This window comes from Bubalus bubalis, chromosome 4 (genome assembly GCF_019923935.1).
Source record: "Bubalus bubalis isolate 160015118507 breed Murrah chromosome 4, NDDB_SH_1, whole genome shotgun sequence".
Classification (NCBI taxonomy): Eukaryota; Metazoa; Chordata; class Mammalia; order Artiodactyla; family Bovidae; genus Bubalus; species Bubalus bubalis.
In genome coordinates this window covers 44303185-44321338 of record NC_059160.1, presented here as the reverse complement: position 1 = coordinate 44321338, position 18154 = coordinate 44303185, and the positions used below count along the sequence as shown (strand labels likewise).

General features: G+C 53.2%; 1 protein-coding gene across 3 annotated transcripts in view; it reads right to left on the bottom strand.

The window, feature by feature from the left end:
* The window catches only part of TMPRSS6 (transmembrane serine protease 6), a 39051-nt gene extending 21100 nt beyond the window's left edge, over positions 1-17951 (bottom strand). The window contains exons 1-7 of one of the 3 annotated variants that reach the window (XM_006056995.4): positions 17749-17951; positions 11990-12186; positions 6996-7129; positions 5518-5585; positions 4777-4961; positions 4477-4518; positions 219-423 (exon numbers count right to left, since the gene is read on the bottom strand). In XM_006056995.4, the coding sequence (XP_006057057.2) occupies positions 219-423; positions 4477-4518; positions 4777-4961; positions 5518-5585; positions 6996-7129; positions 11990-12185 (830 nt within the window). In that variant the 5' untranslated portion in view covers position 12186; positions 17749-17951. The other 2 variants (XM_025283508.3, XM_006056996.4) reach the window with 2 other exon arrangements.
* Between the last annotated feature and the right edge of the window lie 203 nt (positions 17952-18154).

The following is an 18154-nucleotide window of genomic DNA, read 5'->3' as shown; positions in this document are numbered from 1 at the left end:
TACAGATGGGAAAACAGGCTGGGGGAGGGGAAGGGGGTTGCCCAAAGTACACAGGCACTTCCACTCTTCTCTCGCCATCTCCCTCTGGCCTGTCTCCCAGATGCCAAATATAGGGCCCAGGGGCACCCAGCCCCTTGTCTCAGAACACTGGGTGTGGCTTTGACCTCACACCATCACCCCCTTCCCAACCTTCCCCCACCACCTTCCCAGGGACTCACGAGGTGATGAGCCTCCTCTCGAGAGGCCCCGCCACGTCATACATGGCCAGCCGGTCCCGGCAGTCAGCCAGCTTCCACTCGAGCCGGAGTTTGAGCATGAGATCCTGGGGGCCCTGAAGGTGCCACAGGCAGCTGGAGGCCAGGGTGTCGGGCCCCTTCAGCCGGAGGGCCTGGCCCTGGCCCACGTAGCTGTAGCGGTAGCAGCCTGGAGTAGGGAGAGGGACATGCCCCCTGACCCCTGTTAGCTGGGAGGAGGGACCCAGTGGGGGGGCAGCCCCATCAGGTCCTCACCCAGTCAGGGGTGGGGTGGGGAGAGCCCAGAGGCCCTCTGTCCCAGCTTCCTGTTTCCCCACTGCTTCCATCTCCAGCCTCCTCATCCACACATACATTCATTGGTTCATTCATTCATTCCCTTCACGCTCACTGAGCTCACCAGACCAGGTAAATGCTAGAGAAAGGTTTGGTCAACTGCCGGAGCATAATGAGAAGAGCAGGGAAATATATAGACACTGAGGGGGGTGGGGGGATAGCTCAGAAGTGAGGGATCTCAGGGAAGTCCAGTGGAGGGTGGGGGGTGCGTCACAGAGTGAGCAAAGGGCTGCAGGCTAGGGTGGGCAGGGGACTTGGAGGCAGGAGGGTGAGCTGGAGGAGGGAGGCAGGGCCCCCCTCATGCCCAAGAGAGAAGCCTTTTGGTCCTGCAGCCATGAGAGACATGGAAGGTTAGGTAAGGATGGGACACGACTGGGCTTGGGTCACAGACTCCTCTGGCTACTGAAAGCAATGCCAAGGAAACCAGGAGACCAGCAATAAGGGGAAGCAATAAGGGGAGAGGGCTCAAGGCTGCATTTCAGATGGAGAGAAGGGAAAGTGTTCCAGTGGGGCTCGGAGGCAGCCAAGTAGAGGAAGTCAGCTCAAGCTGCTGCTGCTGCTGCTGCTAAGTCACTTTAGTTGTGTCCGACCCTGTGCGACCCCATAGACAGCAGCCCACCAGGCTCCCCCATCCCTGGGATTCTCCAGGCAAGAACACTGGAGTGGGTTGCCATTTCCGTCTCCAGTGCATGAAAGTGAAAAGTGAAAGTGAAGTCCCTCAGTCGTGTCCGACTCTTAGTGACCCCATGGACTGGAGCCTTCCAGGCTCCTCTGTCCATGGGATTTTCCAGGCAAGAGTGCTGGAGTGGGGTGCCACTGCCAGCTCAAGCTAGTGATCATCAAACAGCACGAATGAAACAGATTGCACTTAGCAGGCATTTTGATACATGCCCAGAAGTGAACCAAGTGCCGTACACTCACCATTTCATTAAATGGCTCCATGAAATAGTTTCTATTATTGTCCCCGTTTTACAGACCTGGGCCAGGCAGATCTAGGTTCACCTGATCTTTCTTGGGCCTCAGTTTTTTCCTGTATAGAATGGAAGCAGTAGTGATCCTTGCTAGGTTGTCACAAAGCTTAAGGAGGGTGCACGTTTGAACACTCAGCATAGTGCCTTGCACATGCATGCATGCTCAGTCGCTTCAGTCGTGTCCAACTCTTTGCGATCCCATGGACTGTGGCCCACCAGGCTCCTCTGTCCAAGGAATTCTCTAGGCAAGAATACTGGAGTGGGTTACCATTTCCTTCTCCAGAGAATCTTCCTGGCCCAGGGATCAAACCCAGGTCTTCTGCATTGCAGGCAGATTCTCTACCACTGAGCCACCTGGGAAGCCTTGCACATAGCAGGTGCTCAATACAGGTAGTGACCGTTCTTCTTTAGGTAGGTGTTGGGGAAAGGGAGAAGGGGGAGCTGGGAAGAAACTCTTTGACTTCTCACTCTTCAGTTGGTCACACTTGAGGCTCAGATGTAACCTGTCCCGCTGGCTGCCCTCGTCCACACCTCCTTCTCCATCACACCCCCACTGTGCTTCCTCTATTGCGGTTCTCCATGAGTTTTGAATGCAGTGCTAGACCTTGCACAGCAGTATCACCTATACCATTCACTCATTCATCATAGCTGATGGGCACCTACAGTGTGCTTGACTTAGGCTCCAAGGACCAGCCGTGAACCTGGGCCATGAACCTGGGCCGTAAGTATGTCATTTAAACCTCACCTTGAGCTAAGCAGAAGGGATGTGGGAACGAGCCCCGGATGTGAGAGGCAGCCTGGTGTGCAGGGAGTTCACACTCTGTACAATTGTCCTGGCACCACCTCTCACTGCTGTGTGACTTCCTATCAGTTGTTCAGTCACTCTGAGTTCTGTCAAATGGACATAATGCTAATCCCTGTCCCACCTCCTTCTCTGCGTGGTTCTGAGAACCAGGAAGGGCATGGAGGTGAAGAAACAGGCTTTGCTCTGACTGCTACCACTTGCTCAGCTCCCTCCTCCTGATGACCCCTGGCCATCCTGACCCCAGCTGTGGAGCTGATCTCTCCAGGGAGAAACCTCTGACATTGCCAAGGGGAAGGGAGAGGGAGCCTGGGGAAAGGTGTCTGGCTGTTCCCAGGTACTTGTATTCTTTGAATCTTGCTCCAAGCTGAAGCTTGCTTTCACCACTTTAATAATTACTTTTTTGTATGAAGCTGATTAGGGGAGTGCTGGTCTCTGTTGATCATCAGAAACACCTTTAGGGAGCCTGGGAGAAAGTAAATGAAGCTCCTGTGTATTCTCCTCGCTGCCCTTTGCTCATGCTCCTCCCTATACCCAGAGTGTCCTTTCCCCGCTGGATCTGACAGATTCCTCCCTATCCCCCAATTCTGAGTCTCCCTCCTCCAGGAAGCCTTCTAGGACCTCTCTAGTCAGGAGCACCCCTTTCTCCCTCTAGAGACACATCCCTTCCTCTGCTTTGGATCACAGCCCCGGGGGTCCACCTCTGTCCCAGGGCAGAATGGTTCCCTTTCTGCACTGCCCCCGGGACCTCTATTCTTGCCCTGGCACTTGGTGCTGTGAGATTCTGTGTATGTGGTTGTTTCCCTCATGGGGCTCAGAGCTCCTCTGAGGGCAGGGTGAGGACACGGTCAGCTGGTGTCTCCAGAGCCAGCGTGGGGCCTGGCAGGGAGAAAGTGCCCCCAAAGCCTACTTGGAGGACATGAATTGTCATCCTTGCCCCATGAGACACTGTGCTCTGGGAGGGCAGGGGCTCTAGACATGTACTGAACCAAATAGGGATAATTATAAAGCAACTGCCAGAAACCTGGGGACATGTGAACCTCAGCACAGGCAAGTGTGATGGAAAGGCCTGTTTGAGACCAAGGACAAGGGCAATGTGTGCACCAATGTGGTGTTAGATGATGCATATCAATAATATAGACAGATTAATTTCTTGTGCTCTCCTTTAGTCATGAGGGAAAATCCTACTGCTCCCCTCATCGGTGACTTAAACAAATCTTTGACATGTGCTCATATCTTTGTATGAGAATCATGATTTTAAGTATTTGAAAACTGTCCTTTGACCCCATCACCTCCATCCACCAAGGAAATAAGCCTTTGACCAGCCACATGGGAGGACAGGAAGGTCAGAGAAGGTACAACCAGGATTTCAACTCTGCCTCCCTAGGTAGAAGAGGAAGAATCTGGGAATTTAGGAGATCTTGCTCAGAGCCGCAGGGTACAGTAGTAGCCCAGGCGGTGCACTGCCTAATTCTGGAAGTCAGTAGTCACAACAGCCTACAATGTGGACAGCACTCCTTGGTGGCCCTGCTGGTGCTTTGCTTCCCAGGGCTCAGGAAGACTGGAGCCTCTTGGAGAAGCACAAGATGACTCTAGCAATAGGGCATGGGGATGGGGTGGGAGCAGAGGACAGATTAGCCCGACTGGCGGAGAAAGGGAAGGAAAAGATGGAGGGAGTATCCTTACCTGTGACAGAAATAGCTCACAAGACCAAGTTTCAAAGCCAAAGTGACTGATATACCTCAAATCGACAAGATTATTTTCTACCATCAGTGGAAACATAAGATTTCAAAAGAGAAGAAATGGAATTCCATGAGAGAAAAGCAGGGTCACATTGATGTGCAACTAAATCTGCTACTCACTCACACCCCACACATGAAACACACACACTTATGTGCAAATACACACTTTGTTCACACGTGCACACCTCCTCCCCCCCAGAGGCCCCCAGCCCTGTTCAGGACCTGTCACTGAGTCTATATTATCATGCCCCTTGGGTGACCCCAGACCAGTGCCCCTTGCACCCAGAGAAGCCGTGTGGACCCCTGACACTCAGCCAAACGAGAAAAATACCAACTCAAAAGGAAAGTGGGGAGGAAAAACCAAAGTGGCGTACCCAGCGTGGAATTCAGTGCAACTATGTCTTTCACGCTGGCTTCTGTTAAAAGGAAACGAACAAACAAATGAGCAGAGAGAATAAATAAATGAAATGAAAGTAAAAATAGAAGAGCCCATCAGAGCCTGTCTGAGATTGACCCTGACTGCCCACCGTCCCCCATGACCCACCCCTCAGTCCTGGCTCCTGGCCACTGGGGTTGGAGGGTGGGAGGAGCCATTCCGAGAGCATCCCATCCCTGGAGGCGGGGCTTGCCGGGCCTCGCCAGACTGTCCCATGTTCCTCGTCTCCAGTACTGACCCAGGATCACCAGGCCCTCGGGGTCCACCTCATACTCGGTCCGATAGGGAGCGGGGACCGAGCTGTTGACCGCAGACAGCAGCTCCTCCGCCAGCAGGGCCCGCACCACGTCGGGGCTCAGCATTGGCCTGCGGTGCTCCGGGATTTGGAGGATGAACCAGAAGAAGCACGTGAATGGTCCCTCCCTGGGGCAGGTGGAAGTGAGAGGGGCTGGGGGAGGAGCCTGGAGTGTGGGCCCCACCCAGCCCCCTGCTCCTGGTGAGAGTTAGAGGGGGCCGGCAACTGTGGCCCTTGTGACGGGCATGGAGCCAGGCATCCCTAACGCCCTCTGAGGGAGGAGCTCTGGAGAGCCGCACTCATTTCACAGATGAGGAAATTGAGGCGTGAGAGGTTAGGTAATATACCACAGACTCTGTTGTAAAAGAATGGGACCACTGCACTCGCCACCCCTACTACTGCTCCATGGTCTCTTCTGATACCTGTCAGGCCCTTGATAAAGACACCACAGTCACTGTCTAGTATAATCCCTGCCATACCATTGTTTTCATTCTACAGATGAGAAAACCAAGTTCAGTGAAGGGAGGTCACATGCAGGAATCCAAGTTTCCTCTCTGTGTCTCAGTTTCCCCATTTTAAAACATGAAGGTGTTGCATCAGAAGCCTACAGCATCCCCTCCCATTCTCCGAGTCAAAGGCTCTAGCAAAGGCTGATGAGGGTGGGGGGTGCTCAAGAAGACTCACCCAAAAGAGTAGACGGCACTGGAGTTGTAGTAAGTACCTAGGGGGGTGCTGGCAATGAGCTCCTTGAGCTAAAAGGAGGGAAAACAATCAGAGTCCCCTCATGACCCTCTGCAGAAACCCTCTCCTACCCTGGGATACCGTTTGACCCTCCCACAGCCCTCCTTGACTGAGGAATCTATAGGATAGAGAGGCTTGCCCATGGTCACACGGTGAGTAATGACCACGACAGGGAACAAACCTCATTCAGTTTTTATTTCCCTCCCCCTGCACACAGCCAGGCTTCCCTGGTGGCTCAGTGGTAAAGAATCTGCCTGCCCCTTCCACTAGCTCTGAACTTGACCAGATTACCAGTGGCTTCTCCCCCTCCATCAAATCACTCCTTGACTCTGAGAAGCTCCCCCTGGGCTTCTGAGTCCCCTCCTTAGGCCCAACCACAGCCACTGGGGCTCAGACAGTTGGTCTTCGCACATGTTCAATGGCAGTGCTGCTGTGGGGTGGAATGCAGGATCGTAGGTTCTTAAAGAGCTCTGAATGGCACAGAGCTAACATCCACACGCTCTCATTTTAACCCCACGACAACCCTGCAGACAGGCACTGTAGTTATCACTCCACTCTGCAGAAAAGGAAAGAGAGTCTTGGGTGGGTCTCCCCAAAGCAGGTCCTGAGGCAAGTGGTTTATTTCCAGGTGGTTCCAAGGCACATCAGTGGGGAAGGAGATAGGCAGGAAGGCAGCCAACATGGCTGCGAAGGTTCCGGGCAGAGCTGAGGGTGGCTGAGGAGCAGATCCAGCAGGGATCTCTGAGAGACTGTGGTGGAGGTGGTGGTTTGGTCATTAAGTCATGGCTGACTCTTACGACCCCATGGACTAGGAACCTACCAGGCTCCTCTGTCCATGGGATTCTCCAGGCAAGAATACTGGAGTGGGTTGCCATTCCCTTCTTCAGGGAGTTTCGCGACCCAGGGATTGAACCCAGGTCTTCTACATTGCAGGCAGATTCTTTACCAACTGAGCTATGAAAGAAGCCTGAGAGACTGTGGGAGCATCTTCAGAACTGCTCTCACCAAGAGCTGAGGGATCCACCTTCTCTGTCTCTTGTGCCTGAGGGTTGCTGCTGGGAATTACTCCTCAGCACTTCCAGCCCACCCTGCTGGACAGGGTGCTGGCTGTGAGGGAGACCATCCCCAGTGCAGTAAGCCATTGTTAGGAGGAGAAGGGGTGTGGGAGGGCCCTGGCAGCATCCTTACGCTGCCTTAATTTTCAAAGGTCATGCTTCTACTAAGTAGCAAAATCAGGATTTAATCCAAGTGCAATTTGACCCTAGAGTCCACTTGCTTTCCCACCAGTCTACACCGTCTCCCTTCCATGATGCCTAGAGCAGGACTCTGATCCTAATGAGTGTTCTGGATGGATTCACCCACTGCCTGGACATGATCAGGCCCCTTCCCCTCTCCCTTCTCATCCCCACCATCCTTCCTACCATCTTCTGAGCTTTGGCAGTTTCACTGCGGAAGGCACTGGACTCCCGGCGGGCAAGGTCCTGGGAGAAGTGGCGATTGAGCACGCGGAGGCTGCCTGAGTACACCTGGCTGACCGTCACCTCTGCCTTGTACCCTGCCCAGGAAGAAACCAGCAAAGGTTAACCAAGGGAGTAGATGGGGTTGGTTCCTGAACCCCCTACTCCTTCTCCTGCCACCCCGAACCCTCAGCACAGCCTCCAGCACCTTGGGCCTCCAAGGCGCCATCATCACTGCCATCGTCTTTGTCGTTGTCATTGAGAGTTTGTGTAGTGACAAATTGGCCGCACAGAGCCAGGGAGGACAGAGGCCTACGGGTGGGTGGTGTCCCAGGGGCTCCCAGGCAGAAGTTGACCCAGTGATTAGTCCAGGACATGGATACCAAGAAACCCATCTTGGGCCCAGAAGGTCAAGTTCTTGATTTAGCACTTCTGTGTTGTCCATTGAGTTGTCCAAGCTGCACCTACTATGAGGGGTACACTAGTAAACCAAGACAGACAGGTCTCCCCACATGGACCTGACAGAGATGGGTAAGATAGACTTTCCCCCAGTAGCCGTACAGCCTGTGGGGTTCATCTGCCAGGATGTCCTAAAGAAGCACGAGGTGCTCTTGAGGGTTCATGGCAAACCCTAGGCCAGGGTGACGCTCCATCTGAGACAGGAGGAATGGAGAATAAATTAAGAAGAGGGGAAGCAGCAGATTATCTTCAGGGCAGAAGGAATAGCATATGCAAAATCTCCACAGTGGGGGTCATGTTAAGGACCAGGGCCAAGAGTCTGTTTGGTGGAGCAATCAGACAGGGGTAATAAGAGGCTGAGACATCAACAGGGCGGGATTTTGGTCTTTCCCTGATGAACAAGGGAAACCATGAAAGGTTTAAAATCAGGGATGATGTCATCAGATTTCCGTTTTGCAAAGATCGTTTTGACTGATGTGAAGACAACAGATTCATAGTCCGGACTTTCTAGCCTTATTCAGTCATTTATTCATTCATTCAATGCATATTTATTGAGAACCTGCTATGTTTAGGGACTGGCCTAGAGTACATGGGAATATACCAGTAGGACAGTGAACAGATAACAATACAAAAGCCAAATCTGTCCTTAACAGCTTGTAGTCTAACAAGAAAGACAGACAATAGACAGCGAACACAGGACATAACATATTAGAGGTGTTAAGTGGTATAGAAATCAAGGGTTGCCGTGGGCTACAACATGCAGGCCAGAGAGGATGGAAGTGGTGTTGGTCAAGTGGATGTTAACCTACAGAAAGAGCATTCCAGGCAGCAGACTGGCAAGTGCAAAGGCCCTGAGGCAGGAGCTTGTCTGCTGTGTTTGAGGAACAGCAAAGATTTGAACGAGGGGAAAGCAGGAGGAGATAAGATGGTGGAGGAAGGGTCACACAGGGCAACCCGGGAAGGACTTTGATTTTTGCTCTGAGTGAGATGTGAGCCATGGCAGGCTTTAAGCAAAGAAGTCTGATGATTTGATTCACATTATAAAACAATCCCTCTGCCTTTGTGTTGAGAACAGGCTGTAAGCAGGCCAGGGCAAAAGCACGGGGACCTACAGGAGGCTCCTGCAGCTGTGCCAGTGTGAGTGGTCCAAGGGAGCCTGATCAGGCTGTGCAGGGAAGAGAGAAGTGATTGGCGTCAGGGTATATTTTGGGCTTGCTGGCTGGCAAGTGGGGGCTGGGCAGTAAAAGAAAGAGGAGGGAACATAGGAAGGATAAAATGACCACCTCCTGGGATGTCCTCTCCATTTTTTTCAATTTTAAAGGATTTTCTTAGGTCATAATTTTCTATTTTATTTTATTTTTTGGCACACTGCAAGGTATGCAGAACTTCCCTGATCAGGGATTGAACCAAAACCTTCTGCAGTAGAAACAGTCTTAACCACAGGACCACCAGTGAAGTCCAGATCACTAATGATGATACGATAAAGTTACAATCATGTCTCAAAATCTCAAACTTCTGAAACACTTGTCTATAAAGACACATTGCCTCAGGGACATGGAAAATCAATAGTTCAATATCATTTTATGTTAACAACTGGTACAAATCAATTAAAAAGTTAAAGCTCCCTTCAAAATATACTCCAAAGGTAGACTGACAATTTATAAAAGAGTTAACTCTCAGTGAGGTCTGAAATACCCTTAGACATCCTGGAGGAGGAGCAGCGCCTGCCCCTGTCCTCCACCCCCCAGCCCACCCTCCCAGTGCACACTGGAGCTCAAGGGCTGGAAATGCAAATTGGGGAATCATCAGAGGATAAGGGCATAAATGGAAGCAGAGGGGAGGAGAGTCCCTCCAACAGCAAAGACACAGAGGAGAAGCCATCATGAGCTGAGGACAAAGAAAGTGTGGGTGCCCCGGAAGCCAAGCGAGGAAAGTGTTTCGAGGAGGAGGGGATGAGGTACCCAGTCAAGTGCTGCCTGCAGGTCAAATGCCATGAGGACTGGCCACTGGATTCAGCAGTGACCGTGACAAGTACTCTTGGGTTTATGGGGGGGTGGGGGACAGGGAGTCAGATTGGAAAGGGTACCAGACAGAGGTGTGGAACTGGAGGGCACAGCATTTTGAAACACCAGGAGTTTGCTACAAAAGGAATCTGAAAAATGGCTGGCAGTGGGTGGGGAGACCAGAGGGACTGAGTACCAGAGCAAAGAGAAGCACAGTACACTGATGGATGATGCCCCCAGAGGAGAGAGGGGGGCGTGGCTGAAGCCGGGCCACCGCATGGGCAGAGGGGCTGGGATCCAGGCTGGGAGGACAGCAGGCTTTTACAAGGCTTTTTGTTTGTCTGGTTGGTTGGTTGGTTTGCTCCCCACCCCCTGACTCACCACACAGCATGTGGGATCTGGTTCTCCAACCAGAAATCAAACCTGTGCCCTCTGCACTGGGAGCCCAGAGTTCAACCACAGAACTATCAGGGACATCCCACAACTGGCTTTAGATAAGGCCGGGCTGGTTCACCCATGCGGATGGTGGAGGGCAGAGCACATGGGTACAGCTGGGAGGGAATCTATGGGGCATCTCTTCTGAGTGGTTCCATTTTCTTATTGAAGCAGGAGGCAGAGTGGGTGGGGGATATGGGAGAGTTTGAGAAGAAAGCGTAAAACTGTGGCCCAGGAGAGCAGGAGAGGGAAAGGACCAGGGCAATACAGCTGGGCAGCATGAAAGGCCCCGCTACCCGGATCTGAGTGGACCAGCCCAGGGCCCACTGGGCTTGGGAACCCGGCCCTCACCCCATCCTCTTCTGGGCCACTGGGTCAGGCTGCCACTTATCCAGACGTTTGCTCCTCACTTCAGGCTTATCCTGCTCCAGTGTAATAGGCCTCTTGTCCATCTCCCCTTCCAGACCAGACAGGGCATGTCTGTAGTCCATCCCCTCCCCAGTGCCCAATATCCAGAGCACTGCCTGGCCCAGGATAGGAGAAACTGTTCAAACATCTCCTAAAGTGCTCTTCTACCTGCATCCCTCTGGGGAGAGGGTTGCCTTCCCCTAGCTGGAAGGAGCTCTCACCCTCTGGGTCCTCAGCCCCATGGAGCATCCTGTGCCCCCAGTGGGGTGATTCACTCCAGAAGTCTAACCAGGAGAAATCAGACGCTGTGAAGACAATCGGCAGGTGAGTTCCTGCCCCCCCCACTCACCCCGCCAGCCCCACTGCCGCAGCTTGGTGCTCTGCAGTTTTCCCTGTAGACTAATTATCCTGCAGCCTAAGGAGGGCTCGGCAGCCCTGTGCTATTTGGGACGCTGGCTTCCTGCCGGTGGTGAAATGCACACAGCTTCCACTCTTAGCCTGCATTGCTCGGTTTTGAGCAGAATCACAATCCACCTAGCATCATGGCAAGTGGGTGAGCGTCAGACCCAGGTTTCCTAACAGCTTTGACCCAGGGGCTGGTTCTAGAACACCCCCTACCTCAACTCCCTTTGGAGTCGGGCGTAGGCTGCTCTCCCCAGTGGCTGCTCCAAAGTGGGTCCCCATTCCTTTCAATGAACCTGAAATTCCACCAGGAGATGCAGTCAGTAAGAAAATGGTCTAACTTTTGCAGAGTGCATAATGGGAGATTTCTGATCTCTTGGGCAAAGTGGACTGTCCCTGCTAGGGTTCTGTTGGGTCCCCTCAGCTTGCTCTGTCCTAACACTTGGCAGACTTTATGCTGAGGGCAGGGACTGTCTCCAGAACCTGCACAAGGCTGGTGTATAGGAGGTGGTCAGTACTGAATGAATGAATGAAGGAAGGATGGACAAGTGGACCCAGAATATAGGCTAGTTGCTCCTGGGGCCCCAACAGACTGATTGAGAGCTGTGATACCAGAGATGGAGGGCCTAAATTCAGGACATGCGGAGACACAGCTGCTCCAGACATTCTTGCCCCCATTTCCCTCTGGGTTGAATTCCAGGTGTGCTCAGGCTGGGGTATAAAGCCATCGGCATGCATGGACACCGCCCTGGACACCTGAGTCCTGGGTGCCCCTCCCCTTCGTCCCAACTCATGCTGGGTCCTGGAGACTCAGAGATGATAGAGCCAAGGTCTCCCCGCCCAGAAGAGCTCCCAGGTTGGACTCAAGTGAGCAGAAACACTAATTGGTGTCAGACACCACCAGCACCACTGGGCCTCCTCCAACTGAGCCAGCTGGCTCCAAGCCCGGGGCAACCCAGGAGGGCTGCGGGCAAAGGAGGCAATGCTCACACTCCTTCAGCTTGTCAGTTTACAAGAACTGGAAGAGCACTTCTTCCTCAGCTGCTGGGAGTTAGGGGCACTTGGCCCCAGAAAGGATCTTGCACTACCATCTTACATGACGGGAAGGGAGACTCCAAGAGAAGTGCATGTCCAAGTCACACAGTGACTTTCCAGGTGTTGCTGAGCCTGGAATCCTGGTCTGTCCTGCTGTGCCCCTTCGATCACCCTAAGTCCTCCCCATGTGCCTCTCCCAGGGGCCCATGTGGTTACCTAGGAAATACCAGAGCAGGACCCCCACTGAAGCCAACATGACCAGAGCCAGCCACAGGGGAGCCAGGCGGAGGCAGTCTCGGACTTTTCTCTTCGCAACCTTGGGGGCCTTGAACATCCCTTCCGGCTCTGCCTCTTCGCCATCACCTCCATCACCCTGCCCGCCAGCCGCTTGGGGGGCCTTGGCCATGGGCATCCTGGCAAGGAAACAGACCAGGGTTGGACACAGCCTGGCATTTGCAACGGAGCCTTTGCTGAATGCCAGCCTTGCAAAGAAGTAAGACAGCACCTCTGCCTTTTGGAGGAGCAGGATCATCATGCCAGGTACCAGTAATTGAAAGTGGGCCCTGAGCCAGCTCCCAAAGGCGGGAAGCACGACTCAGAATGGCTCACCCCGGGTGGCCAGCTGGAACCCCTACATTTGCATCTGGTGTCAGAGGAGAGAAGGACGTTTCACTACCTAAACCCCACCCCAAGGCTGTACCCTCAGATGGAACTGGGGTGATTACATGGCATAAATGTTTCTATAAAACAATTCCTCCTGCCGTCAGGATTTCCTAGCCTTGGCTTCTCTTCCATTCAGGGGATGCTTTTTCCTTGCTCCTCGTTCTCAACAGCAAAGCTTTCTACAACATTAATGCAATTCATTTACTTGGCCCTCCCTGCCTAGAAGCCCTGAGTCAGCTCTGTGTTGAGCCAGGGACTGCCCTCCAAGGAGCACCAGCCTTCTTGTGTCCCCACTGTCCAAAGTATCTTAGGGGCAGAGGAAGGAGATAAAAACTAATATTCATGTAGTGTCTGCACAAGACAGTTCAGAGATATCATTCCCTTTAATCCTCTGATCTCTGGGATGTGAAGACCATTGTCCCCATGCATTCCTCTTCCTCAGGTCCTCTCTGTGTATTCACTCTACCTGTATTTTTTTGCTTAACTTCCAAATGCCTTTCAAGGTTCTGCACCCATTGAACAGAGGAGGAGACTGAGAGCTAGAATGTTTTAGCAACAACTCAGTCCAGGGATTTCCTAGCCTCCTTTTTATCAATGCAATATGAATGTCTGGTGCTGGCAACCAGCTTTGCAGATGGAAAAACTGAAGCCCAGAGTGGCTAAGCCAGTCACAAAAGGTTACGTAGCAGATAAGTGGGGTGTCTGACTCCAAGCCCTGGTGTCTGACTCCCTGATCTTTCCGCTACTCTGGGCCACTTCCTGGAAATGAGGTGTTAAATAACAAATCATGATGAAATAATACCTGAATGTCACCCCTCTGTGCCCCAGGCCTGCAGCTGTCTCCCCTTCTAGACCCTCCAGGAAACTGCTGAGAGCTATTTGGCTTCTTGGGCAGGTTTTCCACAGTCCAGAGAGGGCCCTTCACTTGCCCACCCAACCAGCAGAGCAAGGATTCCACACCTCTGAGAAATTAGCCTCTTCTTCTCATAACCCAAATGCCATTGTACCTTTAAAATACATCCCCAGGGGTGTGTGTGTGTGTGGCGGAGGGGTCCTTTGGGCTGTGTCTTGGGTTTTCACACAAAGGGTTTCTGAAAACAGGGCTCATTTGTGATGCTTGAAGTTTCTCAGCCAAGGATGTCTGGCTCCAGGCACATGGATCTCTTAACTGGCCTCCATGAATGCAAGGAAAGGAGGCGACTGCTGGTCATTCTCAACTGGGTATAGGACTCCCCTCCACCAGAGGACTTCTTACACACGGGGCAGGCCCTGCTGGCTTTCATGGGCCAGGACCATGGATGGTAAAGATCCTGAAACCAGTGGACAGCCCTGCCCACTGCTCAGAGTGTCCAAGGCCCCCCAGGTGAAAGTGGCTGCCCCCACGAGCTTAGTGGGGTGGCTAGAGCCAGGAGAGCCCTGTGATGGGCCAGTTCCTTCCCTCTCTCGGCCCCAAGTCCACTCTCTCTGCCAGAGAGCCACATCCCTATTTTACTGAGTCTGGATCACCAAGGACCTACTGGGGACTCGGAAAGCACAGAGATGACCATGACTGACATTTATTTTAATTGTTTTTTTCCGGTGTTTTAGTGATTTCCCTGGTGGCTCAGACAATAAAGAATCCATCTGCCCATGCAGAAGAGGCAGGTTCAATCCCTGGATTGGGAAGATGCCCTGGAGAACGAAATGGCAACCCACTTCTTGCCTGGAAAATTCCATGGATAGAAGAGCCTGGTGGGCTACAGTCCATGGGGTTGCAAAGAGGCAGACAGGACTGAGTGACTAACACTCACTTTCCAGTGTTTTATAAGCACTATCTCGTGTAAGCCTTCTGCGGACTCTTGGGGGACAGGGTCTGTTATTATCCATCCCCATTTTACAGATGAGAAAGTTGAGGCACAGAGAGATTGAAGAACTTGACTGAGATCCTACAGTTGGTTATCGGCAGAGTCAGGCTGCAAACCCATGCTATTTGTCTCCAGGATAATGCCCTCACCACCATGCTTTACTGCCTCACACATCATCAGGGTACAAGGGGAAACTGAGGCTCAGAGAAGGTCATCGATCTGATAGAGCAGGCACAGAGGGGAGTAGTCACAGGCAGGATGTTCAGTAGGCACCCTCTTCCTCCCCCCATACCCCAAGCACTGCCTTCACTCCCTGGGTTTTGCCTCCTTCATAAATGACGCTTACATTCGTCTGGGGGAACTCTGAGTATCACAGAAAATCCCCTGTGTGAGACCCAAGATCTGACACAGCCCAAATTGGTGGGGTAGGTGAGGAATACACCTGGGCTCCCTATCACCTCCCACCCGGACTCCCAGGGCAGCCTCCTAATGCCCTCTCTGCCTCCCATCTCTGCCTTGAGCACATCTTCCATGTTGTCAGCAGAGAGCTCTCCCTGCCCACCTCCAACCATTCACCTGCTCAGAGTCCTCTCAAGGCCCCCAAACCCCTAGCTGAGGCACCCAAGGCCCTCCATGGCCAGGCTGCTGCCTTCACCCCCATAGCCCTCCTTTCGTCACACACATCACCCTGCAGGTCCACAAGGTGTGCCTCTGTACTGTCACACCCTCTGCCTAAAGGATGATGGGACCCCTAAATGCCAGCTCCAGGGTCACCTGCCCAGTGATGGGACCCAAGGCCTTGGAGAGTAAGCCACTCTCTCCCCTAGGCAGCCCTTGGTCAAGATCAGCAATCTGCCTGGGTTTCGGATTCGTTTCCTCTTCTCTACAAGAAAGACATGTCTGTGTCTTATCCACTTCTGGATCCCTATAGAACCCAGCACAGGGCCTGCCACTTGAATGAATAGTTCATAAAAGAATGGGTGAGCAAAAACTGAATTAAATTTTTAAAAAATAAAACTTAAAAAAAAAAAGACTGTGAGTAGAGCCCCAGTTATCTAGACTCCCGTTGCAGTGCTCTCGTTCACATCTTGCTGCCTCTGGGAAGCAGGACATGTAGAGGCGTGGAGCTGGGTCACGGAGGTGGTGCCAGTTTCTGGGGTCCAGGATTCAGTTATCAGGCCCCCCTATATGTTTATTGAGCACCTGCTTGGCGTCAGGCTCTGTGCTGGGCACGGGGGTCACACTGGTGAATATAAGAGACCTCATTCCCAGCCTCTTGGGGCTGACAGTCCAGCAGGAGGTGGACAATTGTGACAATTGACAATTGTGACGATGACCCCAGCCTCCTGTCTTTTACTGTTATTATATGGTGACTCTTACATTGCTTTTAGGATCCAGTCACCAGAAAAGTCTGTGGCTCTATCTTCCAACTGCTCCCAGGACCCAACCCCTTCTTGGCACCTCTTTGGCTCCCACCACCATCCAGGTCAATATCATCTATCACTTTGGCTCCTACACCAGCCAGTCATCTGGCCACCTTCACTAGCCAATTCCCACACAACCATCAGAGTGGTCTTTACCACGCATCCTGCTCACAAGCCCCACCTAGAACAGAGCCCACAGCCCTTGTCACAGCCCACCAGGGCCTCCGTGACATGGCCCTTGTGTACCTTTCTGAAACACACACAGCTCCTGGCTGGATCTGCACCAGATAGAGTACAGGCTACCTCAGGGCCTTTGCACTTGCTGTTCCCTCTGCCAGAAATGCTTTTCCTTCAGTCTTACCTCATGACCTGCTCCTTTACCTCCTTCAAGTCTTTGCTCAAATGTTACTTCTTCACTGAGACCTTCCCTGACTGCTCCTCTCTCTTGGCTTCATCTTTCTTTATAGCTCTTTTCAGGACTGAAATTGCCTGATATGCTTCTGTATCCTTGCTCAGTCTCCTCCCTGGCTGTACTGGAGTAGGGGCTTTATTCTATTTGCTCTGCATACCCTGCTCAGAGAGCAGAACATGGCTCCTTCCTGTGCAGCCAGGGTGCTGGGTGCACGTGTGGCCTGGCCAACTCTTTCTGCCTCCTTCCGCCCCTCTCCCACTTTACGCTTGTTGCATCCTAATGACATTGGGCTTCCCCGTGATTGATTCTGAAAATGAAGATGGTAAAAAGCTTTTCCAGATCTAGGGTTCTTAGCTAGCTCTGGGTGAAGAGCTTCACAGGACTGTGTATTAAACCCTGAAAGTTCTTGCTCACCACCTGGCTTTCTTCCTTCTGTCTGGGCTGCCCATCTCCTGACCTGGCCCCTTCACACCTCCGCTCAGCTCTTACAGGCTCCTGCAGCTCTCCCAGAGTGCCCTGGAGGGGCGGCTGCTCCTCTGAAGCATCCTGAGCTTCTCCCATCAATGCACAGTTCATCTTGGGGCATTCTCTGTGTCCCCCTTGATGGTGAGCCCCTGGAAGGAGGGACTGGGTGTACTCCAACTGCCACAGGGTCTGGGGCTTCTCCCCTGAACCTAGACACCAGCCTGGAACCTGCTCCTCACTCCCTCCATCCCTTCTGGTCATTGCAGGTCCTCAGTCTGCCCACGGGAGGCTGAGCTCGCTGGAGCCGGATGATTGCTCCTCCTGTGTGCCAGCCCGTGCTGGACACTGACACAATCAAGTTCTATTTCCGCCTCCAGCAGCCTTGTTTTCTCTACTTAATGGTTAGGGAAACCAAAGTACCTATATATAGAGAAAAGAACTTACTCGGGTCACTCCACCAGGGTAGACAGAGCAGAACGGGGCAAGGATTCTGATCTAGGACCTACTGGGGAGGCCATTCGGGCCTAGAGTTCACCCCCACCACAAGCTGCGCTGACTGAGTCCCCAAGTGTAGGGGAAGGGGTGAAAGTCCCTTCCACACACTCCCAAACTCACACACAGATGTACACCAACAGAAACAGGCTGAAGTACATGCACAGCTATCTGTGATATACAAATGGCTAGGTACATGCTTGTGTACACACACGCACACACACACAGAGCTACATTCAGCTCTGAGCTTGCCGCCTGTTTAGTGCACTGGGGAGCTCTGGGCCTGTCTCCCGTACCAGAAACCCCAGGTGGAGTACCTGAATATGGAGGGGGCAGTTTGTCCAACCCAGAATGAGAGTGGGGTCTTCAGCCTGGCAAACCTGGCCTCTCCCCTGCCCTGTGCCTGCCTCAGAGTCCACCAACCACAGCTGAGCCCTGGGCCTCCCAGACCCCAGAACCTGTAGCCCTTCCACTGCCCTGTGCCTCTTCCCAGCTCTACGGTCTCCTCACCTTCAGCTCACCCGGTCACTCTCTGGCCCATGAGGCCCAGCAGACCAGGTCTCAGAGCAGGGAAGTTGGCTGCTGCCCCAGGGAACCAGGCCCGACTCTCCAGGTGGACACTGTCACCGGGTCATTCCTAGGTCCTGATCTCCTGTCTTGGAGGTCCCTGCTTACCTTTGGGAGTGGCGGGTGGGTGCCAGGCCTGCACAGGCCTCAGAGCCTCTGTTTGTCCAGGCCAACGTCTCCCCACCCCCACCCAGCCAGCCTGGGATCAATGACCTACAGCCATGGCCGGGGTGTCTGGCCCTTGTCCCCTGTGGCCTGTGGCCCCAGGCTCCATGGGCTTCCTGCTGGGTGGGGGACAGCACTGTGACTGAGCCCAGGTAAACAGACCGGAGGCAGCCCAGGAGGCAGGAGGCAAGCAGCGCCCCGCCCCGCCTCACCCCGCCCGTGGGCACCCGGGGAGGCTGGCAGGCAGGTGCAGGAGATCCGAGCTCTCCCTCGAGGCCCGTTGCCTGGTGATGTTCCTGCCTGGCTACAGCCCCTGGTCCCCTGGAGCATGAGGTCGGGGTGGCTGAGG